Source organism: Colias philodice, chromosome 8 (genome assembly GCF_061535455.1).
Source record: "Colias philodice isolate Cphi_HAF_F1 chromosome 8, ilColPhil1 Martin Lab GWU primary, whole genome shotgun sequence".
NCBI lineage: Eukaryota > Metazoa > Arthropoda > Insecta > Lepidoptera > Pieridae > Colias > Colias philodice.
Genome location: NC_143093.1, coordinates 3,221,357 through 3,245,667, shown reverse-complemented (window position 1 = coordinate 3,245,667; position 24,311 = coordinate 3,221,357). Strand labels below are relative to the sequence as shown.

The 24,311-nt window shown below is 34.6% G+C and overlaps 1 protein-coding gene across 2 annotated transcripts; it reads right to left on the bottom strand.

Annotated features, from left to right (window-relative positions):
• Positions 1 to 224: 224 nt before the first annotated feature.
• Positions 225 to 23,059, bottom strand: Sans (SAM_USH1G_HARP domain-containing protein Sans). 2 transcript variants are annotated; one of them, XM_089698001.1, is made up of 9 exons: positions 22,682 to 23,059; positions 11,152 to 11,295; positions 6,222 to 6,443; positions 4,373 to 4,599; positions 3,741 to 3,898; positions 3,286 to 3,443; positions 2,695 to 2,817; positions 2,007 to 2,125; positions 225 to 1,232 (listed from the first exon to the last, which is right to left on the bottom strand). In XM_089698001.1, the coding sequence occupies exons 1-9, from the start codon at positions 22,702 to 22,704 to the stop codon at positions 961 to 963; spliced, it is 1,446 nt and encodes a 481-aa protein (XP_089554127.1). In that variant the 5' UTR covers positions 22,705 to 23,059; the 3' UTR covers positions 225 to 960. The 2 variants fall into 2 exon arrangements, with proteins under 2 accessions (XP_089554127.1, XP_089554126.1); XM_089698000.1 differs by lacking the exon at positions 22,682 to 23,059 and adding an exon at positions 11,500 to 11,872.
• Between the last annotated feature and the right edge of the window lie 1,252 nt (positions 23,060 to 24,311).

The following is a 24,311-nucleotide window of genomic DNA, read 5'->3' as shown; positions in this document are numbered from 1 at the left end:
CTCTATTCCTACTCAAATAGCAACAAACTTTGTTAAAGAAAACCTAATTATTTGAGACAAGAATGCTCAAATTATTTATAGATTTCAGAGGCAAATGGTGTTAATTTAATTTTATAATTGCAGCTGTTAATTTACTGAATATTAGGTTAGGCTTTTTATTGAAAGGCAGTTTTTAATGGTATGAATTGTAGTCTAAGGTCAGATAAGAAAATAACAACACAAAATATTTATATAAAATCATATATTTTGTACAAAAATTCATAATAATATGGCGATAATGGATGGAATGGTTCACTAACATCACATACAATGAGGCATGACTTCGAATACAAAATATCACAACACGAACATAGAAATACAAAAATATAAAAGTGCAGTCACAAACATTCGTGCTTTTCAAATACAAATGTAATTTCACACATTTTATTAAGAGCTAAAACTTGTCATTTCATTTTTAATCGACAACTATTTGTATTATAACAATTGAGCACCATAATATTCTAGTCATCTTTTATTGGCCGTTTTCACAACTTCTTTAAAGTTCTGTCTGTTTTTTGCGGTATGAAAATACTTCCAAAAGTTTTAAATAAGCTATCATAGACAATAATATCAGGAAGACGTGAAACCGACCCTTAATCTATTGTACACATACATGTAAAACGACAATTCTCGAATTACGCAGTAGTTGCATTCACATACTTATCAACTAGACTCACAATCACAATAAGTGCCCGGGGGTATTGTATAAAACATTCATTGACAAAATTGTATAAAAAATTCACCAAAATTAGCACCTTATTACGTGGTAGTAATGTTCAAAATTCATTTTATCATTCATTACAAAACTCTGCCTATTACACGCGTAGGCAGAGTTTCGCTTTAAACAATTTTTAAACATGATTGTGAGTCTGGTAATTGTTTTGTGGTCAATAAATTGCAATGAAAATAGCATCAAATACATCATATCGCCGTATCAATCATAGGTCCTGGATGAGACAGCGCTTGTTTCCTTTCTTGTACAGCTGTAACCAACTTTCTATATGGTCCTAAAGGTAATCCCAAGGATTTTAGGTCACTTTCAGTTAGAAGCATTAGCGCGTCCAAGTCAATTTGTTCGTCTTTAAATTTTTGTATGTATTGAGAAAGGCCCCAAGCGGTGAGGAACCGTTCGAGTGACGCGTAACCTGATTCGTCACCTTCGCCCTCTTCGTCGGACGTGATTGTTGAACTGCCTGTAAAATGGAGTATTTTTGTTAGTAATAGTACATTTTTTGAAGTGAAAACTTCTTTAGCGGCGTTGAGAACTTTTTCTGTAATGGGTATAAAATCTTAAACTCGCGTCAGGACACGTGACCTGATCGAAAAAGCGTAAGACGGATACCATTCCAAAATATCAAACATGCTCAACGTTAATAATCAAGTTTTCACTTCTGCCGGCACTCCCGGAGTGCAACCCGTCTTTTTTTATAATACTTTATATTATGTGTAAACTATTAGTACTTTTGACACAAACAGTGCCGAATGTAGAAATATGAGTAGAGATATGCGGATAAGCACACGGGTGTTTTCTGTTTGTGTGTGTATTCAGTGCAGAAGTAAGCGAAACGGGTTAAATGCGTGAACTAAGCAAACTGGGGCATTTTTAACATGCTTGTATTAGCTTCACCTGTATTTTTGTGTGTAACCCACTTTTTTAAACGAGATTTAATTCAAATGTTGTATAAAAATGAGCTTGATTTTAAACTACATATATTCAAAACTAGCCGCACGCGGCTTCGCCCGCTTTGTTTTAAAATTAAAACCTAATAAATTATATACTAAAACCTTCCTCTTGAATCACTCTATCTTTTAAAAAGAACCGCATCAAAATCCGTTGCGTAGTTTTAAAGATTTAGGCATACAAAGGGACATAGGGAAATAGGGACAGAGAAAGCGACTTTGTTTTATACTATGTGGTGATTATTTTAATTGTTTTTGTGATAATTTATTGTAATACTAATACTAACCAGACTGTGTAGAAGCCCATTCAGCGGGTTGGTAGGCGTGTCGTGCGGCGAGCGAACCCGCCGAGCCTATAGACACGTCCTCACCCGGTAACGCACTTAGTGTTGCTGTTATTGAACGCCTGAAATATATATTTTAAATTATAATATTATGTAGAATAAAGTTATAGGAAAAAAAATTACCTAGTTTTACATGCTTAAAACTGAAAAGGTTATCTTTCACTACTGATAAAGGCGCTAGTTGAGTTCAATTAGCGATACGGTTATTCTTTTCTGGTAATCAATACTAATATTATAAAGCTGTTGTTTGTTTGTTTGTTTGAACGGAACTACTGGTCCGATTTGAAAAATTTTTTCGGTGTTCGATAGCCCATTTATCGAGGAAGGCTACATGGAAGGTTACATATCATCACGCTTAGGAGCGGAGCAATACGGGGTAAACCGCGGAACGCAGCTAGTGGTATATATGAACGATGTGTAATTAAATACTAATTTAATACTTTGTAAAAATATGTGGAAATACTTTTATCATCGATTGCTCCTATGCATAAAGCATTAGATTTATATTACACAAAAAAAAAACAGTATAATACCACATTATAAATATTTTTTTAGACTGTGATAATACTAAAAAATGTACCTACGTAGCTAATTTAATCAAGCTTGTTAAATAAATTATTTTTATTCATACCTAAATGCAACACTGCCAAAGCCAGGTCTGTCGAAGATACTCGCGGGTTCTTGTAATAATACCTCTTGACCGATGCCGCTGTCTTCGTTCTGAGCAGCCAAGAAATCTGGTTGACTCGCTGATCTGTATTAAAAAAAATAATTAAAGTTTTAATTTTATGCATTTTTTACATTTTGTAAAAACATTCTAATTTTTAAATTTATGCTTTTATTTATATTAGTTTGTTCATTATGCACGAGAGAGTTTATTTAACAGAATAGTCATTTCTTATTCAAGACATCTTGTCTTCACACATTAAAGCACCAGTGTGAGGTTGCCGCACTGCTGCGAGCCCGCATCAACGTTATTCTATACACATATTGTATCGAACTCAGCTAGTTAATGTCCTAGTACTTGTGCGAGGTTGCCGCACTGCTGAGAGTCAGCAAATACAAGTAAAATCACAGAGTTAGCGTCTGCATCGGGATTCGGGTACGCACAATTGTGCCTCCACATGTAACGCACAATTCCAAACCAAAATCATAATTCTAAGACATAGTTTCAGCGCGAGGTTGCCGCGCTGCTGAGTTCTAGCAAATCCAAATAACTCACCGAGTTAGCGTCTTGGGCTCCGGGTCGAACACCTGTGCGAGGTTGCCGCGCTGCTGCGGGCCCGCACCGAAAGTGCCCACATACATAACTTCTGAGTCACGGCGAACACCGCTCAGTGACGTCACTGATCGCCGGCCTGTGCCTTCCATTTCACCGACCTGAATATTTGCGTTTAAAATATTAGTGCGTTGGAAGATGTTCATGTTTGTTTGAATTTATTATTTATTTACGAACAAAACTTCATGTAAATAGAATAACACTTTATTACGCAGTTTTAGATTACAATAAAATAACTTAAAAAAATGCCCAAACAGTTCCTTCCAGTTATTGATTTTAACATTTTGAAGAAAGTTTGAAAGATATTTAAAAGTTAACGGATAGACAATTAAGAGATATCTTACGCCAAGTTTAACACAATAACACAACACAAAATACATTTATATCAAAGTATTCACCTTAAAATCCTCATTAGCATTGCTCTTCCTTAAAGTTCCATTTTTCAGTTTAGTAGCTAGCGCCTTCTTATAAACCGCGCCTCTGCCTCGAGCGCCTGAATTCACAGTCCCCACTAAAGCACTGTACGTCGGTCTTGGTTGCTCGTCTAGTAAATTACCTGAAATCGTAGGATTTTTTTATTTATATGAGAGCAAGGAGGTGTTACTCTATAAGGTGGAGAACACAGAGTGGAGAAGTTTGGGAGAAAAATGGAAATGAATCAAAAAGTTTTAATATTAACGACTTTCCATATTTAAAAATGTATATGAAGAGAAAAGGGAAAACAAAAATAAATGTCTATACAATACAACTATGATATGATTGATTGAGGTGGAGTGAAACTTCTTTTGGCGCGTTGAGAGAAAATTTCAAGGTCGCGTCATGGCAATACCGTCACGAAATGGATTAGGGCGACGATTTTGGTATCTTTTAATCTTGCCAAAGAAGTTTCGCTTCTGACACACACGTGTGCTTGGCACATACACTCTTTTTTATTTTATTCTGATGATCTTTTGGTGACAAACGGTATCTTAGTGTTTTAATGTATTTTATTTTTGTGTGTTCTATACTTTTAATCTCTAATCAATCTTACCTTGACTCGTAGACCTTGTCATTTTCTGTTTCAAAGCCATCAACACATTGCTAGGTCGGTGCGGCATCGTCGACACCTCCTCCCCATAGTTGGTTTCCCATTCTTTTGTCAATTTCTTCAATTCCTTCTCAGCCATGACTTCTGCTTTACTTTGCCTCTTGTGGTACTGCTTTTGTAACTTTTCGTGGTCTTTTTTCGCTTTTTCTTTGAAGGATTTCGCTTTTTTTCTGGAATTGATTGATTGAATTGTATTATTATTATTTTTAAGGTTTATTTAAGCTAGATATAGACATAGTAATATATACCTAGTCTGGTCATAAGTTTTGTCACATATGTTTTATTAAATAAACAAAAAGTTACTATTATATATCTATTGATTTATATATGGAAATTAAGCTTACATATTACTTAATAATTAGTAATAAAAATTATTTAAAATAGCCTCAAATTTTTTGCGATACAAGCTTTCAACTTTCGCGCCAGACATCTATCGCAGCACGCACCATGTCTATGTTTATTTCAGCAGTTACTTAAATAATGGATGCTTTGAGTGACGCCAAATTTGGGTGGGATTTAGCGCAGGTTCTCTCCTCTAAATATTGCCAGATTTTATAATCCAGAGAATTCAGGTCTGGGCTAGAAGATGGTCAACCTTCGTGACGAATGAAGTCAATCTGATGGGCTGCCAGTCAATTTTGGGTACTCGTGGTTTTGTGGGCAGGTGCTGAGTCCTGTGGGAATACCCAGTGCTGATTTTTAACATGTTCTGAGAAAGAGGTTTTACGAGGTTTGTAAGGACCGTATTTTGGTATACATTGGCACTTGTTTCAACACCTTTTTCACAGAAAAACACCTCTGTAAGGCAAAAATAAGGCACTCCCAGCTAAATCATCACCGATGAGGGGTGATACCTGCGTTGGACTCCATGTACACGTAGACACGCTTCTTCACTACTGTGGGCATACATTTTGATAATCTGTTTGTTGCAGCATTCCTCCACTGTAAAAAAATTTTCATCTGAAAACAGGATTTCACGATGCATTTTTCTCGCGTATCGTTTAAACAAAGCGCGACATCTGTCCAGCTTTAACTTCTTCAAGCGTGCGTAAAGAAGATGCGATGTTTTTCTACAATAAACCCGTAGCCCTAGGTCCTCGTTAAACATCCTTTTACCTATGGTTCTGCTAAGGCTCATCTGCGGTGCCGACTGTTTTTGATTTCGGACCGGATTTCTTCTTATTCGCGCACATACTGCATTAATCACTACCGTTGTCCTAACCGTACGAGGACGATCACTTCTCTACCTATTTTCTACTCTTGAATCTTCCTTTAATCGTTTTATAGGGTGATCAACAAATCTCTATGTTATTTATAAATTTTTAAGCAAACTGAAAATTGTACTTGGCGCGTAACTACAAGGATACAGAGCGAGAACAGCGACTATGTCTTCTTTTTGCGTCTACTCTATTGTAACAAATACGTTGTTCTTATAAAATGTTTCGTTTTTAAATGTGTAAAATATTCAAAAATCAAACGTGAAAATTAAATTTGCGGTAAACATTAAAAATTTGAAAATCGGTCATAATGACAGAACTTATGACCAGACTAGTTATAAGTACTTTTTATTACTATTTGTAAAGTTAGAGTTTGTTTGTTTGTTTGCTTGCATCAACGCGCTAATCGCATTTGGTTATTAAGAAATTCTATTTAATGAGGAAGGATGGAAGAAATAATGAAGGCTATCTATGTATTAACATCATGCTAAGACCAATATGACCGGAGCAATGCGGGTAAAACCGGTTTACAGCTAGTATATAAAATCATAGTTAAGTCACAAAAAAGTACTTACTTGTCATTATTCTCCAGCTTCCCCGTAGCCTGGTCAAGGAACCTCAAGATATCTTCTCTACCGTTGATAGCAGCTAATTCCTGAGCGGTGTGACCGTCCACGTCCATAGCGTACACATTAGCACCAAAGTTCACGAGAAACGTAACGCATTCCTTATGTCCTCTTGCTGCAGCTAGGTGGAGGGCTGTATTACCGAAGTAATCGCTTTTGTCTGGTTCACCACTGAAAGATATTTAGATGTCGTTATTGAAAATGAAAATGAAAATGAAAAATATATTTATTTCATACACACAATTTTCAAAAACAGAAAGTGGATGAGTCCTCCTAGTAAGTTTACAAAAACCTGTGTCAGGAGGACCCGCTCTTCCTTAACTAAAGTTTACAAATATAATACGTGTGCAGATGTATGTGTATAAGTGAGTGAATGTGTGTGTGTGTGTGTGTGTGTGTGTGTGCGTGCGCGCGTGTGTGTTTTTTTTTTTTTTTTTTTTTTATTATAGAGGGAAAAAATACTGTTAAGTATCTCAGGTCAAGATCTGCGACCTGGTATGTCGGTCTCGATCATGGTCTCATGGACCATACCGACTAAAACTCCCCGTCCATATCCCCGCGGGATGGCCGTTAGGCTTTACTTCGCGGGGGGACGTATAGCATTGCTGCTTTTCTCACTAATGATCTATGCCTTCAAGCTTTTCGCATCCGTTCTTTCTTTCGTAAGTCTTTCAGAACCTCCGTTGCATAAGCGCTCGTTGCTTCCCACGATTCTTTGTTTGACAACATCACTCCGATTATGTTCTCAGGACATACTTTTCTTCCCATTGTTGTTTCCCAGGTGTCTCGGGCTTCTTTGTATACTGGACATATAAAGAAAACATGTTCTGCATTTTCGTCTTGTCCACAGGTGGGGCACTCTGGAGAATCTTCATGCTTAAACCGATGTAGGTATTCTCGGTAGCAACCGTGACCAGAAAGCATTTGGGTCAGATAGTAGTTAACCTCACCGTGCTTACGATTGACCCATGGTTCAATCCGTGGAATGAGGCGATGGGTCCATCATCCCTTGGTAGAGGTGTCCCATATCCGTTGCCACTTTTCTAAACTCTTCCGTCTTTCTTCAGTTTTCAGCTCGGTCTTTGTGAGTGCGGTGCCGCTTTTCTGGCGATAGTAAAGGTTCTTTCGCTCTTCTGTCAAGACTTCGATTGGCAGCATTCCAGAGATGACGCATGATGCCTCTACAGAAACAGTGCGGAATGCGCTGGCAATGCGTAGTGCGCTAACTCTGTACGTCGATACAACTTGACGTTTAGGCTGTTGCAGCTGCAGCGCATTTGACCAAAGTGGGACGCCATACAGGAGCACTGACGTCGTCACCGATGTTAAGAGCCTTCTCCTTTGTTGTTTAGGGCCTCCAATATTCGGCATTAGTCGGGATAGTGTTGTTGCAACTACTGCTGCTTTAGTAGCGACATGTTCTGCATGCTTATTGAAGCTCAGGCGTGTGTCCAGCATTACTCCCAGGTAGCGAACGTATGGTTGCGTTACGATCTCGTAATTACCGACTCTGAGTGAGGTTGTTTCTATCCGTTTCCTGCTAGTAATAAGTACGGCCTCGGTTTTGTGTTCAGCTAACTGCAGTCCGGCCGATTTCATCCACTGACTAATTACTTGGAAGGTCCTATCGAAAGCCCAATTCAGTTCTTCCAAGTATTTGGCTACTACTACTACTGCTAGGTCATCAGCAAATGCCACCAGTTGTGTTTCTCTTGGTATCTCCGATTTGAGCAGTCCGTCATACATAACATTCCATAGAAGTGGACCTAATACTGAACCTTGTGGGACTCCTCCGGTGACGTTGTATTCTTTAGGTCCACTTTCAGTGTCATATATGAGGACCCTGTTTTTAAAATAGCTAGCTACTATATCCCTAAGGTAATCTGGCACTTTCAAGTTTGAAAGAGCGGACATTATCACATCCCATCTTGCGGAATTGAAGGCATTTTTAATATCGAGAGTTACAACGAGGCAATAGTTCTTAGAGCCTCCTCTCCATCTCGTCCCTGAAATAGCTTGTCTTGCGGTGTCGATAACTAGTCCGATAGCATCTAAGGTTGATCTGCCTTTTCGGAATCCGTATTGGGAGTTGGACAAGAGGGGTTCGACTGCTTCTTCAATTCGATTGTGAATTATCCTCTCCAGCATTTTTCCAACTGTATCCAACATACAGAGAGGGCGGTAGGATGACGCCTCAGAGGGAGGCTTATTACCTTTCGGGAGTAATACTAATTTTTGCCTCTTCCAGACTGTGGGGAAAAAGCCTTCCTTGAGACAAGCGTTGAAGGCGTCTATAAAGATTCCTGGTACAGATTTTATCGCTTGCTTTAGAGCAACGTTGGGTATGCCATCTAATCCAGGGGCTTTGGTATTTCCTATTCTGCCACAGGCGTCTGATAATTCCTTCTCTGTAACAGGCGGTGTGCGCGTGTGTGTGTGTGCGTGCGTTCGTGTGTGTGTGTGTGTGTGTGTGAGTGTGTGTGTGTGTGTGTGTGTGTGTGTTTGGGTATGTTTAAGCTATTACAGAATATTATATAATGTAGTGTAAAAGCGCCTCAGTATCCTCATAGGAAAGTGTTTTTAAATAATGAATAACTGTTTTTTTAAAATCACGATGATTAAGTCTATGAATATCCAAAATATTATTAAGACGATTATAGAGGTAGATGGACCTTGCTTTAAATTGGTGTTTAGCAAAAACTGTTTTAGTACATATAGTGTTAAAAACGTCTTTCTTTCTCCTTCTATTTTCAGTTGATTTGTCAAAAGGAGCCATTTTACGAATTTTAGTAGTAACCAAAAGAATGTACAACTGTCTAACTGTTAGAACATCGCAGATTTTATATAGTTCCGAAGTTGAAAACCTTCGCGGTTTAAAGTACATCACTTTAAGTAGACAACGATGGCCACGTTCCACGTCCAAGAGTTTAGTTTTATTTGCTCCACCCCAGATAGGGATACAATAGTTAATTACAGATTGCACAAGAGATTTATAAATTTGGTTAATGAGTTCAGGAGTGGTTATATGTCTTAACATTTTAAAAATCCATATAAATTTTCGGGTTCTTTCATTAATATAGTCTAGATGGCAATACCAAGAGAGGCGATAATCTAAAATTATGCCTAAATATTTAGTAAAGGAAACTTTTTCAATTAAATTACAATTACAATTCAAGTTATTTATATTATTACATTCATGAAGTTTTAAAGAAAAGTTATTATTAGGTTGAGTTCTATTGTTAATTGAGAAACAAATATAATTCGTTTTTTTAATGTTTAATGTAAGTAGATTCAATTTAAGCCAATCATAAATCTTTGAGAGACCCAGTTGAGCAATTGAGTACACCATATTCCATGAGCGCCCAGAAAACACTATAGCGGTGTCATCTGCGTACGAAATGATTTTACCACCATCAATAGGAAGGTTAGTAAGATCGTTAATGTAAATTAGAAACAGAGTCGGGCCAAGGACACTACCCTGGGGTACACCAAAAGTAATGTCCATATCCCGACTCACTTGATTATCAATTTTAACTCTTTGGGTGCGGTTTAATAAATAATCCTTTAACAATTTAAGAGGTGTTCCCCGAATTCCTACACGCTCTAATTTGTGAACAAGAGTGGGAAAAGAGACGGTATCGAAGGCCTTTTTTAGGTCCAGAAAGACAGTTAAACATTTATTTCCTAGGTCAAGTTGGTCTATGATTGAAGATGTGAGAGCCAAAACTGCATCTTCAGTGGATAACCCATGTCTAAATCCGTACTGTGAATTCGAGAGTATACAGTTTTTTTCAAAGAAGTTTAACAATCTATTATTTAAGAGTCTCTCAATAACTTTAGATAAAGCAGGTAAAACTGAGATTGGCCGATAATTATTGATATCGTCCCTATCCCCACCCTTGTGCACGGGGGTAACAATTGATTTTTTTAAGAATAGTGGAAAGACGCCCTGCCTGAAACACAAGTTTGCAAGATGGCTAATATGAGGGGCAATAGCAGTTATACATAATTTCAAAAATTATACATAAGTTATTGTATAGTATAGTTATACATAAGTTATTGTATTGGAAATTGGAGCAAATTTTTTAAACCATGAATAGGAAAACCATGTATTAAATAAGTTATTGGTTGTTTTGCATTATTTGAACATAATATTTTAGGTTAATAAAGAAATAATGCTTTTGTTATAACTTTGGCTTTAATAGATGAATACCAATAATTATTAACAGTTTATTAAATCCAACACTATCATTGCTTTTGCAACAAATACGATGAAATATTTTAAAGATAAAAATAATCCTAGTATTAAATACATATAACATACATTAATTGGCATCTACGTAAACACTATAAAACTTCTAGAAATTATCTTTTATGCCGATTGTCTAATTGATAATATTTAATACTTAATAGTACAAATAAAACAATTAAAATTATCAGGTACGCCTTGACATTAACTGTTATATTGTTAGTCTTTTCAGATAGGCAATATTGGTTTGCCAATCTATGACATTATTTATTATAAGCGAGATATAGTAAGCCACAGTTTATTAAAATTATAGAGGCAAAGCAAACAATCTACATGGAAAAGTATTTACAAACTTCGGTATATATATACTTACTAACACAGAATAGTTGTTACAAACTTAACAACTATTCTGTGTTTAATTTTTCAATATTTTATATTCAAGATGGTAACGAAACAGTATGAACTTTGAAATTAGTTGATTAAATATTGCTTCTGAACTTTTTTGTCTATCTTTGCATTGGTAAACTACTCTGAATTAACCCGCTTTTCATTTTTTTTATAACCCATGAATATACACTCCAATTCTATTCAAACTATGTCCCAGCATATTCATTCAGAAGTATACTTTACCCTCTTCCACAGAGTAACCGTAGCGCCTCTATGTGACCCTCGAAAGCCGCCCATAGTGTAGGGGTCATTCCCGATTCGTCTTTGTTGTTGCATTCTTTTCTGGTCGCTTCCCGTAACACCTCTAGCAGACCATCCTTGGCTGCCCTGAAAAGTAAAAAAAGAGACGTTAAAAGTTGTATAAATAATTGATTACTTTATTGGTAAATTCGGTCGAGCTGATGATCTTTATACATATTACAACTCAAAATAATGGGTTTAAAAGTTACAAGAATTCGTAACTGTAACTGGTAATTTTTCCTCGGTTGAGTCGATGTAGTCTGTCAAAAGAATGGGTTGTAAATTTAGGACATATGCATTGATGAAGTTGATGCACAAGACAGGATAGCATAGCTTCTAGTTAACATTGTTTACAATAGTTTCACATGAAAAAGTATCATGAATATTTAGGTTCCACTTTATATGCACAGTATGCACACTTAAGGTGCATATATATTTTCTCAGCATAAATGATTTTCTATTTTAAATCCTATACTGTATACAGTTTGTTATAAAATTGTTTATCGTATTTCAATGCCAGGCTGTTCAGTCACTGAATCGTCAAATATTCCACTTTCCCATCTTTACATCTAAAACTGGTAGGTATATGTCATTAATTCCACGTCAGATCACACCAACAATGGTGAACATTACATAAACTATAAGCTCGGGCTAATACCCACTGAGTGCCAATTTCACCGTCGTTAAAAGCTGTTTACACACTCGGTTACATATTACGACTTGTTACAATTTACGTAAGAGATAGTCGCTATTTGTGCAGAGACGTGAGGAAGTGAGGAATTAGTATAATAGTATAAGCTTTTTAATTATTAGCCAACATGTTATAAACATAACGTTAACTATTTGTCTATTTGGTACACTTTCGTAGATGTCAACAGTTTCCAGAAAATTCTAAAAACTGACCATTGAGGTATTATTACGTACGTAGTACATGTAACTCAATGAAACTGACATCGTAAACTATAAAGTATAAATACATATAATAAACTCATAATAATAATATATATCCAAAACTCGTAATGACTACGTAAATGACTTAATTTAAAAACTTACCTATATAATTTAACATTGAATTTTAGACTGTAAGCATAGAGAAAGATATAATATGAAGAAGGAACGCAAGAAAGTATATGCAGTATTACTTTAAAATCGAATCTGATTTGAAGATGGTAGATAGAACTTAGAAGAAGTAGGTTTATTCAGAATAGATCTAACTATTATCATATGTAGAAGGCTGGTACTCTAACGACTTTTGATAAATCGAAATGTTCTAACTTCTACTCTATCTATTTCTTCAGGACTGAAGCGTCCACATCATTGAGCATTATTAACAACAAAAAAGCGTACTTCACGATAATATTAATTCATCAAAGAAGTACCAAAATAATCCGTGTCACCAAATGAAATAAGTTCCTACAAACTATTTATACCATTTTACAACATTAACCCGGTCACATATAATGACCATAACACAAGGTTTTACTCCGGAAGCGTTTATGAAAAGTGAAGCATGGAATGTGTTAACAATAATGACTTTCACTAGCCATGTGAATTGGACTCGACGATTCATTTACAAATGAACCGACACTGACTCCGTGTGAATGTTATGAAATCGAGTAAATTAAGACTAGACGTAGGTATGTAGAGACTAGAGATTAATGTTAGCCTGTAAGTAACAACTGAATTTACATTTCAATACTATAGATACAATAATTATGCATTTCCTGTCAGTCAGCGTGTTGTATTGATGGAATGTGATTATTCTGTTTCTATCCAAGTAACAGTACATTGAAATACATTTCCAAAATATTTCTATGTAATTGTTCTGAACGCGTGTGTCAATAAACTACTTAAACGGCTAATTGGAGAATAATGGAATTGAAAGGTTCACATTGTATTCAACAGAATGTGGTCTTGATAAATAATTCAATTTAATTACCATAATATAAAGTTTAAAAAGTCAGTTCTGTGATACAGTCCTCAGTCCCTCAGACCATAATATGCTACCAGTTAGATCTTTTATACGTATTTTTTATGAACGATGTAGTAAATTAAATATAATAATAAATAAATAAATATTTGTCATTTATTTAGGTGTTAAATAGATCTATATCTAGATCAGATACAATAGTTTTATTTGCTTTGCGGAAGTATGCGTTTGGATAGTTATTGAAATCACATAAAATACTGGCCTTGGGCATTCACCTTTTGTTAGGAGTTTTTGAACTCCCTGTATCATTGTCTTTAAATACTAATCCTGTAATATGGTCTAAGTGATTTTTGTTCTCTAATTATATTTTAGTCTTCCTTTATATTATGTATTTACTTTTGATATATGAACTTATTTAGTAGATATCTTTTGAGTAAAGGCATCTCATACAATTGGGTCAAATTCAATATCGCTAGAATAAATTAAAGTTATTTTTAATATTCATATAATAAGTGATTAAAATAAACGCATTTAGGTAAGTAAAATTAAAAATATAACACTGGAAAAGGTAGAAGGAAAAAATATATGCTATTATTAAAATAAAATACGTAAATAAGGTGAAATAACGTCACGTAGGCCGTTGAACCATTTTGGCGTCACGTCAACCGTGTCTCCTACAGCCTTCCGTAGCCTGTGAAATATGCTGCTCCATTATCACTACATAGAATAAAACAAAGTCGCTTTCTGTCCTTATATTCCTATGTATGCTTGAATCTTTAAAACTACGCAGCGATTTTGATGCGTTTTTTTAAATAGATAGAGTGATTCTCGGTATATAATTTATTAGGTTTTAGACAAAGCCGGCGAAGCCACGGGCGGGTCGCTAGTTTATAATATAGCTTATATTAGATTTAATTTAATTTTATGCAAATTATTTGTTTGTCTGGAGAGAATTAGATAAGCAAATTAGTTCGTCTGTATAAATTAATAGTCCTAGTAGCTGTCCTGGAAAACGATGTTCTGCCACACTCTTATCTATGTTGTTGTATGTAATAGATGTTGTCCAACTCTTAAGACTTATTTTTATACAAAATTTCATGAATCTTTCATCAAGCCGTTTCGGAGAAGTTCAAACACCGCGACACAAGTACATTTTATATATATACATAATGCAGGTACTAACGATATTACAATAATGAGCAGGTACTATGTAAATAGCAAGATTGGTTTGAGCCCTAAGTTAAAGACTTATTTGAAATGATGTAAACTTGGCCTAGTGAACATAAAACCTTCTCTAACTATTTCAAATTAAAATGTTGGTTTTTAAATGTATAAAATTTCTCTTTGTGTTCATGGCTTGAATTTCACAATTACCTGTACTAGAAACTTACTGAATATGCTTTCCATTTTTTCGAATTGAAAACTTATTTATTAAAAATAAAATGAAGGAAAATAAAAGTATAATTCTGTTATAAATAATATTTTATCACGGTCTTGTTTAACAAAATTTTTACGATATGTATTTATTAGTATTAGCTCAAGTTAGTTTTAACATACAATTTTAACACTTTCTATCTTCATATCTCTTGCGTCTATTTATAAAATTCATTCTACTTTATACAAATGAATAATAATACATTATAACGGTTTTTTTTGCTATGAAAATAAGCAGTTAGCCTAGTATGTTATTTAGTTAGTGTGGATATATATCTTAACTTTTAACAAGTAGATCACGAATAAAATGGATCTTTCGGAAATTAGTAATATATTTATTATAAAATATGTTGATGCATCGCTCAAAATGATAGTAGAATATTTTAATACTTTACTATTTTAATATATTTTATTAATAAGCATCGTATAACCTGCGAATTTATAACGCTTGTATTCGTAGTAGTACGAGATCCGGCTGCAGGATCAGTGCGTTCATCGGTTTTTTTGCTGAAAACCGAATTTTTATGTACATGTTATAGTCAAAGTCCGATACACAGTCTCTTCGCGGAAGGACTGGTTTATCCTAGGTTTGGCCAAAGCCATCAGGCAATCCCCGAAATACATTTCAATTTCGCCCTTTGCCTGAAGTATTTTTAGTCAAACCCAGGAGCTCCTAACTTTTCAGTCAAACGTCGAAAGTAAATTATTCTGTTTCGGTTTTGGCCTAGTCAATCCTAGAAGCGACTGCAATTCTCGGTCAAACGTTGATCTGAACATGTTTAAACAGGTTCATAATGTTCATAATTCAAAATTTGGTGGCCAAGGCTTTATAAAATGCCACTGCAATAAAAAATGCTCTTCAAAATTATGCAAATGTAAAAGGTCTAATGTATTGTGCAATTCTAAATGTCATAATGCCTCACCATGCCAGAATAAAGATTAATTTTTCATTTTAATTACCTAAGAAATTATTAAAACAATTAACATTAATGCCTCACCATGTCAGAAAAATGATTAATTTGTCACTTTAATTACTTAAGAAATTATTAAAACAATAAACATCAAAATTTTAAAAATGTTATTTTTTTATACTTAATCTTATACAAACTAACCTCCGTATATTCCAAAGCATTTATTTATTTATTTTATACTTTATTGCACATCGTACAAAAGGCGGGCCTAATGCCACACGGCATTCTCTCAAAGCATCTCAAATATAAAAGTGAAAATCACGTAAGCTGACCAATCAGGTGTCAGAACTGGCAGAGTTAAGCGGTTCTTAAGACTTGAAAGCTGCTTAAATGATAAAATGCTTCCAAATATACGAAGATAAGACACTTCATACCTATATCGGAGTTTGACTCGTCAAACCCCGATTTAATAAAATTGTGTTTTGACGTTTGCCTGACCAAATTAGTCTCTCCCAGGTTTGACGAAAATTGTTTAGTCAAAGGCCGAAAATTTACATTTGTTTGGGCTTTGACTAAGTCATTCAGACTGACCTGAGGATTGACCAGTCCAACCTAGGAGCGCCGGAGCTTCGGAGTTTGCCTATAACATATATTTATAATTAGGAGAATATACAGGGTGTCCCAAAAAGTAGTGATGAACGGAAGCTGGGAGGTAGAGGACCTAAAGGGCTATCCGAATCACCCCCATGTATGTTATGCGATTTTTCGTATTTTCGGAGTTATGACGTTTTTTTCAATTTTTCACCTATCGCCGAGTACGGTGATATTTTCACTCATGGTGACGTCAATTATTGCGGAAGGTGCTTGATTTTTTTTGTGTGCTAAGCTGAAAGATAGGCCAATTCAGTATGGTAACATTTACTATCGTTAGATCTTTGAATGGAATAAAAAAAAGAATTAAAATGCCAAGAAAGATAAAATTACCCAGTATGTTCTCCACTTCAAGGGCCCGTAAAAAAATAAAATCACATAAAAAAAGTTTTCCATTTGGCTTTTAAAAACTTGCTCTATCTATCAGGTAGCTACCCTGAAAATTTCATTTTATTATTCAGAAGGCTTCAATCGAAAAATTGAAATCTAAATGAGGTAAGTGCAAAAATTGAATTAACATGATGATTAATAAAAACAAATTAAAACCAATAACAAGGTGTTTAATTACCAGAAATTTTTAAAATGACCCCGCTATTGCTCAGTGCAAGTGCGACATCACCGTAAAAAGTTGTCTTTTAAATGTCTGAATGCCCTTTTATCATTTTTAATGGTTTCTTCTGCTACTATGAATTTCCAGGTTATTTCGTTCAAATTGTGGCAGTCTCTCGTCTTTGTAGTATCCCCACGGAAAAAAATCAATAGGGTTTATGTCCGGGGACCGTCGAGGCCAGGCTAAAGGGCAAAGATACCCTGAAAGATGGATTGGTCGTTGCAGCCTGCGCATGCGCTGGTGACGCCTGCCTTAAAGCCTGGCCTGCACGGTCCCTCGACCTAAACCCCATTGATTTGTTTCAATGGGGATACTAAAAAGACCTCGGCTACTTGAGAGAATGCTACAATTTGGACGAAATAACCCGGAAATTCATAGTAGCAGAAGAAACCATTAAAAATGATAAAAGGGCATTCAGACATTTAAAAGACAACTTTTTACGGTGATGTCGCACTTGCATTGAGCAACAGCGGGGTTATTTTAAAAATTTCTGGTAATTAAACACCTATTTATGGGTTTTAATTTGGTTTTAATGATCATCATGTTAATAAAATTTTTGCACTTACCACATTTAGATTTCAATTTTTCGATTGAAGCCTTCTGAATAATAAAATGAAATTTTTAGGGTAGCTACCTGATAGATAGAGCGAGTTTTTAAAAGCCAAATGGAAAACTTTTTTTATGTGATTTTATTTTTTTATGGGCCCTTGAAGTTGTGAACATACTGGGTAATTTTATCTTTCTTGGCATTTAATTCTTTTTTTATTCCATTCGAAGATCTAACGATAGTAAATGTTACCATACTGAATTGGCCTATCTTTCAGCTTACCACACAAAAAAAAATCAAGCATCTAGCGCAATAAGTCACGTCACCATAAATAAAAATCTCATCGTACTCAGCGATAGATGAAAAATTGAAAAAAATGTCATAACTCCGAAAATACGAAAAATCGCATAACATACATGGGGGTGATTCGGATAGCTCTCTAGGTCCTCTACCTCCCAGCTTCCGTTCATCACTACTTTTTGGGACACCCTGTATATCGACTAGGTTGCGAGTCAAAATTTGGCCGCAAGCATGTTTAATTAAAATTTTTCTAATCGATTTTTGGGAAAAAAATTCGTTTACTTGTTTTTTGAATAAAATGTAGTCTACATCACGTCAAATGATATAAAAATTCTAAAAAATCACGGTTGCCGCTTTTCACCTGGCCGCAACATCTTGGCAGCCTGGTGCAAACAGGTATGATTTCACAGACATGTATCAAGATAGACTAAGCGAGTGTATGTACTTCCCGTGTCCAAACTAAGATTATGAAACTTACTTGACGCTGGCCTACACTCAGTCCGCGCTTGCAGTTCGCCAAGGAAAGACGTGAAGCTGAATAAAGTAAAATGCCGAATTGCGCCGTTATAAACTGTAGAAACTCCACAGCTGTGAGTGGCCGAGTTAGCATAGATGTTTCATTCCACCGGTAAGTAATTTTCTAATCAGAATATGCACTATTTATTTTAAAATCAAATAAAGAATATCGGTGGAAAACGATCGTGACAAACACGGATACCAAATCATACGAAATGATTCGGAATACATTGCGGCTTTTACTTGGCACGGTAAAGATCGCGTCGTATGATAACAAGCAATGAATAGCGTCTTCTCATTTTTCTGTTCTCATTTTTCTGTCCAATTTTGTGGTTAGTGATGTTCATTTGATGCAACAGTTCTCGATTCTAATCGATTTTATAATCGAACAGAAAAATGATAATTTGAAGGAGCAATTTTTCAGAAAAAAAGGCATAGATTTTTTTTGTCATTTAATACGACTTGACCTAGAACTTTTAAGTATTTTAATACAAAGGTACTAAAAATAAATATTATGACATGGACGCCATTAGTTAAAGTGTCATCTTGGGAGTTTTTTAAGAAAACTCCTTATTGCTTAGACTATGTTTGTTTTTTCAGTTTTCCAAGTAACCCGAACATAAAAGAAAAATGGATTGATGCAACGGGACATAAAGATTGATTGATTGACAGTTTCATTACTTTCTTTCGATGGCCTCTCTAGTACGTAGTACACGGTAACTCAATGGGCATATGTAAGAAAAAGCTAAAACACATTAGTTTACTTGTTAGAATATTAAAAGGTTTATAAATTTATTTTATCATTCCTCTGTCTATGGTAATTATCATTTTTCTGTCTTGAATCGATTTAGTAATCGATTACGAATCATTTATTTAATTACCTCTTAGACATAGATCTAGTTTGATCTGATTTCTTTCGATTTACTTCGATGGGATAGGACGATACTAGAATCGCCGCGCGAGTGGCGGCCTAATCGATTTAGCGTAAAATGAAATTACCATCACTAAAAAGCGCTCGTGACGTCATAACGCGTCAAGGTCAGTACAAAAAATATGACACGCTTGGTTTTCATACAGATCGCGGTACTTGCGTAGTCTATCTATGTCTGTGTATGATTTCGATTTATTTTTACGTTCATAACGCACATTTATGAATCATATATCAAATTAAAGCTAATTTTTTTCTATTTATTATCATATATGGTTGCCTAATTAAATCCGGCCGCAAATAAGGGTTGCTGGCTTATAAAAATTATAAATATAGGATTAGTGCATTCATCGGTTTTTTGCTGAAAACCGAATTTTTATGTAACTACATATATGTATTTATAATTAGGAGAATATATATCGACTAGGTTGCCAGTCAAAATTTGGCTGCAAGCATGTTTACACTCAACCTTAAATATTCAACATCTTTAACAACCGGCAACCCTTATTTGCGGCCGGATTTAATTAGGCAACCATATATGATAATAAATACCTAGTCGATATATATTCTCCTAATTATAAATATACATAAAAATTCGGTTTTCAGCAAAAAACCGATGAACGCACTGATCCTGCGGTGGGATCTTAGACTATAGCGTGTGACGGGAAAAAATACGCGCTCGACCTTCATAAAATGAGAAATGATCCAGGCCAGCTTTCCATACCCAAAGATTTGAATTGATCAGAAACTTTTTTGTTAAAATATGTTTTTGGGAAAGGAAAAACGCTTATTCATAATTTTACAGCTTGACACATTTAAATAGTTAAATAATTTTGATGCTTTACATCCTCATCGATTATGCAGGAATTGGCATACACTAGCACACTGGTATACCAACTGAAGCCATAGTTCCCATAGGTATATCCTTATCTTCAGACCACTGATAATATAAAACTACAGGCTATAGGAAGAGACTCTATCACCTGTGACAGAACTAGTCAGTCGATGTAATGCATATGCCCGTATTTTCAATTACTCCCTGCACCTTCACGCTTCGCCTACGCTCGCACATGAGGGTTGTTACAGGCAATTCCAATCATTCGCCTGATGCAATAGAACCGAAGTTAGAACTCGTGTTTGTTTATCGATTTACTTACCAGGTGTTCGTTACTGTGGCTGCCATGGTAGGTAAATGCAAATGATTAAAAAGTACACATGAAGTTTTTATTCATATTGCTGATGGCTTGTTTTTGTTATATCGATGTAACATTGACTGCTTGTATAAATATGAATTTTATTTATTTTCTCGATATAAACACATATAAATATAGTGTAATCTACACTGCCTTAAATCTGCTACCTTTATAGTTTATACTACCTATATACCTACCTATTTTAGCACTAAATTAACCATACAAATGCACCTAGAAAAATAATTGCAACTTGCATAATAGGAAGATACGTAGGTATATAATTAAATAGATAGAGGTTTTGTTACGAAACCGATAAACAACATAAAGAAAGTATCTACTTAATTAAGCCTTAAGTCAATTAGTGAGTGCGTTTATATCCCTTTCCCTTGGTTCTATTAGTATACGATTTAAATATATAACAATGAAATAAGACTAGCAGAATAGTAGAGGTTGTACAAGTAGTAATAGATATAAAGACACCTAAAGATCATTTACAAAGCATGGGCTTTTTTGATGTGTCATTTTTTCTTTCTCTTGAAGATTTGATTTCTTGATTTCATAGCCATGGTAGGTATGATTTCTGAAGTCAGTTTTTTATGCTTCGTTTATACAGGGAATAGTCTATACAGAAGTTAGGATTTTCTAATGATGAGATTTCACGAATGCGAATAACGCGAAATGTTATCAGAATCGTGCTTGTAATCAGTGTATTATAAATTAGGTAGGTATGTTATCATTTAAACAACTGATAATACAACAAGTTCTTGATTCTTCTACAACTTTTACAATTTTCCTTGCAGCTTTCCATTGTTATTTGTAACTACACGAGTTTCTTTATTAGTACTACTAGTTCTAATGAGTAGGTTTTTTGCGAAGCCACGGAAGTCGAGAGCCGGTTACTTATAGAAATGCGATATCACCGGTGGGCATGGCCATATCGTATTTCTAAACTTAATGAAACTATTTTGTTTTGAACAAATCAATATTTTAAATGTAACGTATTTTGGTGTAACGGTAAGCGAATTCATTGTCCCAAATACATTTTTCAGGGTGTTTGTTTTACTTTCACTAGGAATGGATCTAGATGTAGTTTGGCACGGAATAAGTCTGCCATATTTTAAAACCTGAGTACATATTTTCCATGAAATTCTGGATTCAACTTTTTGTTGTTGTTTTTCAACTCAAAAACTTTGGAAGGCGCGCAACGCGGTGTTTGTACTGAGATATAAATTTTTTGGTGGACTACAAACAACTCAAAGTCCCATTTCTTGTATTTGTGTTGAAATTAATGATGTCTTTAAGTATACGTGTCAATTATGTATGAATCATGATTTTCAGTCTAATTATTTACACTATCGTGTTATCTCGAAATCGCAAAATCTATGTAGCCTAATCACAAGATTAAATATTATTCCGTGATAACCTAGCTAGAAACTCATTTTTAACTGAGATGACTGGATATAAAGAGATACCTATAAGCTGTTATAACCTATTGCCATTTCTACCTGATTTCAGATTTGAGCTTTCTTTATGAAAGAAATAGGTAGGTAGGTAGGTATGTAACCTAAGTCTCGTTCTATAGTTTTTTTTCTGATAAGTAGGATTTGTACATAAAGCACGTTCTTCGTTACGGTACAGCGTTTGCTTTTCTCATACTGATTGTAAATAGGTACCCGTACATAGGTACCTATACGGTTTTTGCGATTTAACTAGACTATAATAAGTAATTGCAAGTTAGGTAGGTAGGTACCTACCTAGGTAGGATGTATGAGAACGAACACAAGATTCCCTCTATGTTGCGACTTGCGTTATTCAAACCGCTTCCATTTTTTTAGCGGATTCTTATAATATCGTACCTACTTTTACTTACTTAATTAGATTATAAATATTGTTTGATCGATAAGAAAGGTAAAAATTACAATGCCTAATTTTTTACAATATTTATATTAATTTCTGCTTAACTAATGGATTGCTCTCAAATTATTTCTCTTACAAATATTTTCTTATAATAAGTTGGATACGGTTTGTTAATCCACTGTAAGTAGGTAGGTAGGTTACTAGTAGCACAGTATAGAGAATGTTAGGTAGGTAGGTATATAATTGTTTGGTATATTTTTATGTACCTAGTAGGTACAACCACATCCAGGATTAAGTGCCAAGTACATTTAAAGCTTATGCACGTATATTCTACATACATACTTAAACCTGTTATAGGTACCTACGTGACTGAAGTTCAGCAATGTTCATAAATTCTGCACAAACCTATATAGGGTTTAGAATTTAGAAGAAATTGCATTTTAATCAGATCATGAAATGAATAGTTATTTGTAAAACATACTACGTACTAAATGGGGATTAGCAGTCAATAGGTATTATTATCAATCATAATCTTATCGAACTATTACAAAAGATAAACATTTTCACCATTCATGTTAATAATATTATGTACTTACTTGTGAAATCTGTCTGTAGTCATGATTTCCGTTATTTTCTTTGAACTATGGCAAGAAATAGTTGATTAAAGGTTTGGTCAACTCATTTTCTATGAATTCGTCCGCCGAATACCGCGAAATTGATAATACGAGAAAGTTTATACTGTCACACTTTACACTTCAATACGTTTATTTTTTTTATTTAATTACCCAAGTATAAGTTTACACAAAGAAAAATTAAATTAAAGTATCACACTACTTTGCTTCAGTCTCTCTTGATACAGGTGCACACACAGTTTAATCGAAATTAATAAAAATTAATTCACTTCTATTGTTCCAATACAATTTTGTCGACAAGAGTCTGGCTCTCGACAAAAAAACGAATGTACAAATACAACAGTCAACAAGAACTGCTGTGAACATAGCCACAAGAGAAATCATTGACCTTCGGTTTTAGTGCAGCGACATCTATCGAATATATTATGTACTTCGTACTATTATCAAGGTGCTTCATTCATCCGTGAGTTGTGACTGCATTGGATAACAAATAACGCTATTCCCCACTAGGTGGCGTTAACGGCAAGGAATATAAGGAAATGTAGGTGTGCAATGAAATAAAAAAATACCTATAATATGTACCTACGCAATAAAATTAAATCGTATATGTTTTACAATAATATTCATTATACATTATAATGTTTGTGTCCAATTAAAATAAATAAGTAGGTGTTTTAATAATCAAGCACTAAAATATTAAATATGTATATTTAATGACTTGATTAATAAAAATTAATGTGTTTTTAACTGCATAGGTAAGAAATAAACATTATTAGAATGATATATTCGCAATACCTAAACAGTAAGTACATAATAACTAGATACATATCTCAATTGAGTAAATTTAGTAAACATTACAAAACAATAAATCCATCATTCGGGCGTATGGAATCGAACCATTAAGATAAAATTACTTTTAATTTCGTCCGCGTTATCAATACTAGTGATGTGCAAATATTTGGCGTCCATTAACGGCATTATCACGGCTAATGTATTTTACGTGTAGTTCAAGTATTGCCGCCAATGTGTCGAACGATATACTATCAACCGTTTTATTGGACTTTTATAAGTTGTAGCTTATTGTTATGGATTAGGTATTCGTAATTAAGTAGATGATAACGCGCTGAACAAGCTTCTCTATGTAGAACTATTACTATAATTCATAGAGTTATAGATATTTTTGGTTATGGTTGGAATAGGAATAAATAAGAGGAATTGCCCGAATTGTGTATATTCACTGGATCCAAAAGTTATGCAAATTCATGTTTAAGTAGGTACTTAAAGGGAGGCATGCTAGGATTTAAAAATCAGAACTCTATTTACTTTATACCTATAAGCATAAAAGATATCTAGGTAATCTTAAAAAAAACACAAAGTTGACATAGAAACTAGAAAGATAAGGATTTCATGATGCTGACTGCTGTTTGCTATCTCTATTTTTTCTACAGATTCAAATTGAAATGCTTAGTTTGGTCTATCGTAAGTTATTTTCAGGTCTAATATATTACATACTTATAGCTTTCCGCCAGCGGCTTCGCCCGCGTTTTCAGAGAAAAACCCGTTCCCGTAGGATTTCCGGGATAAAACCTATCCT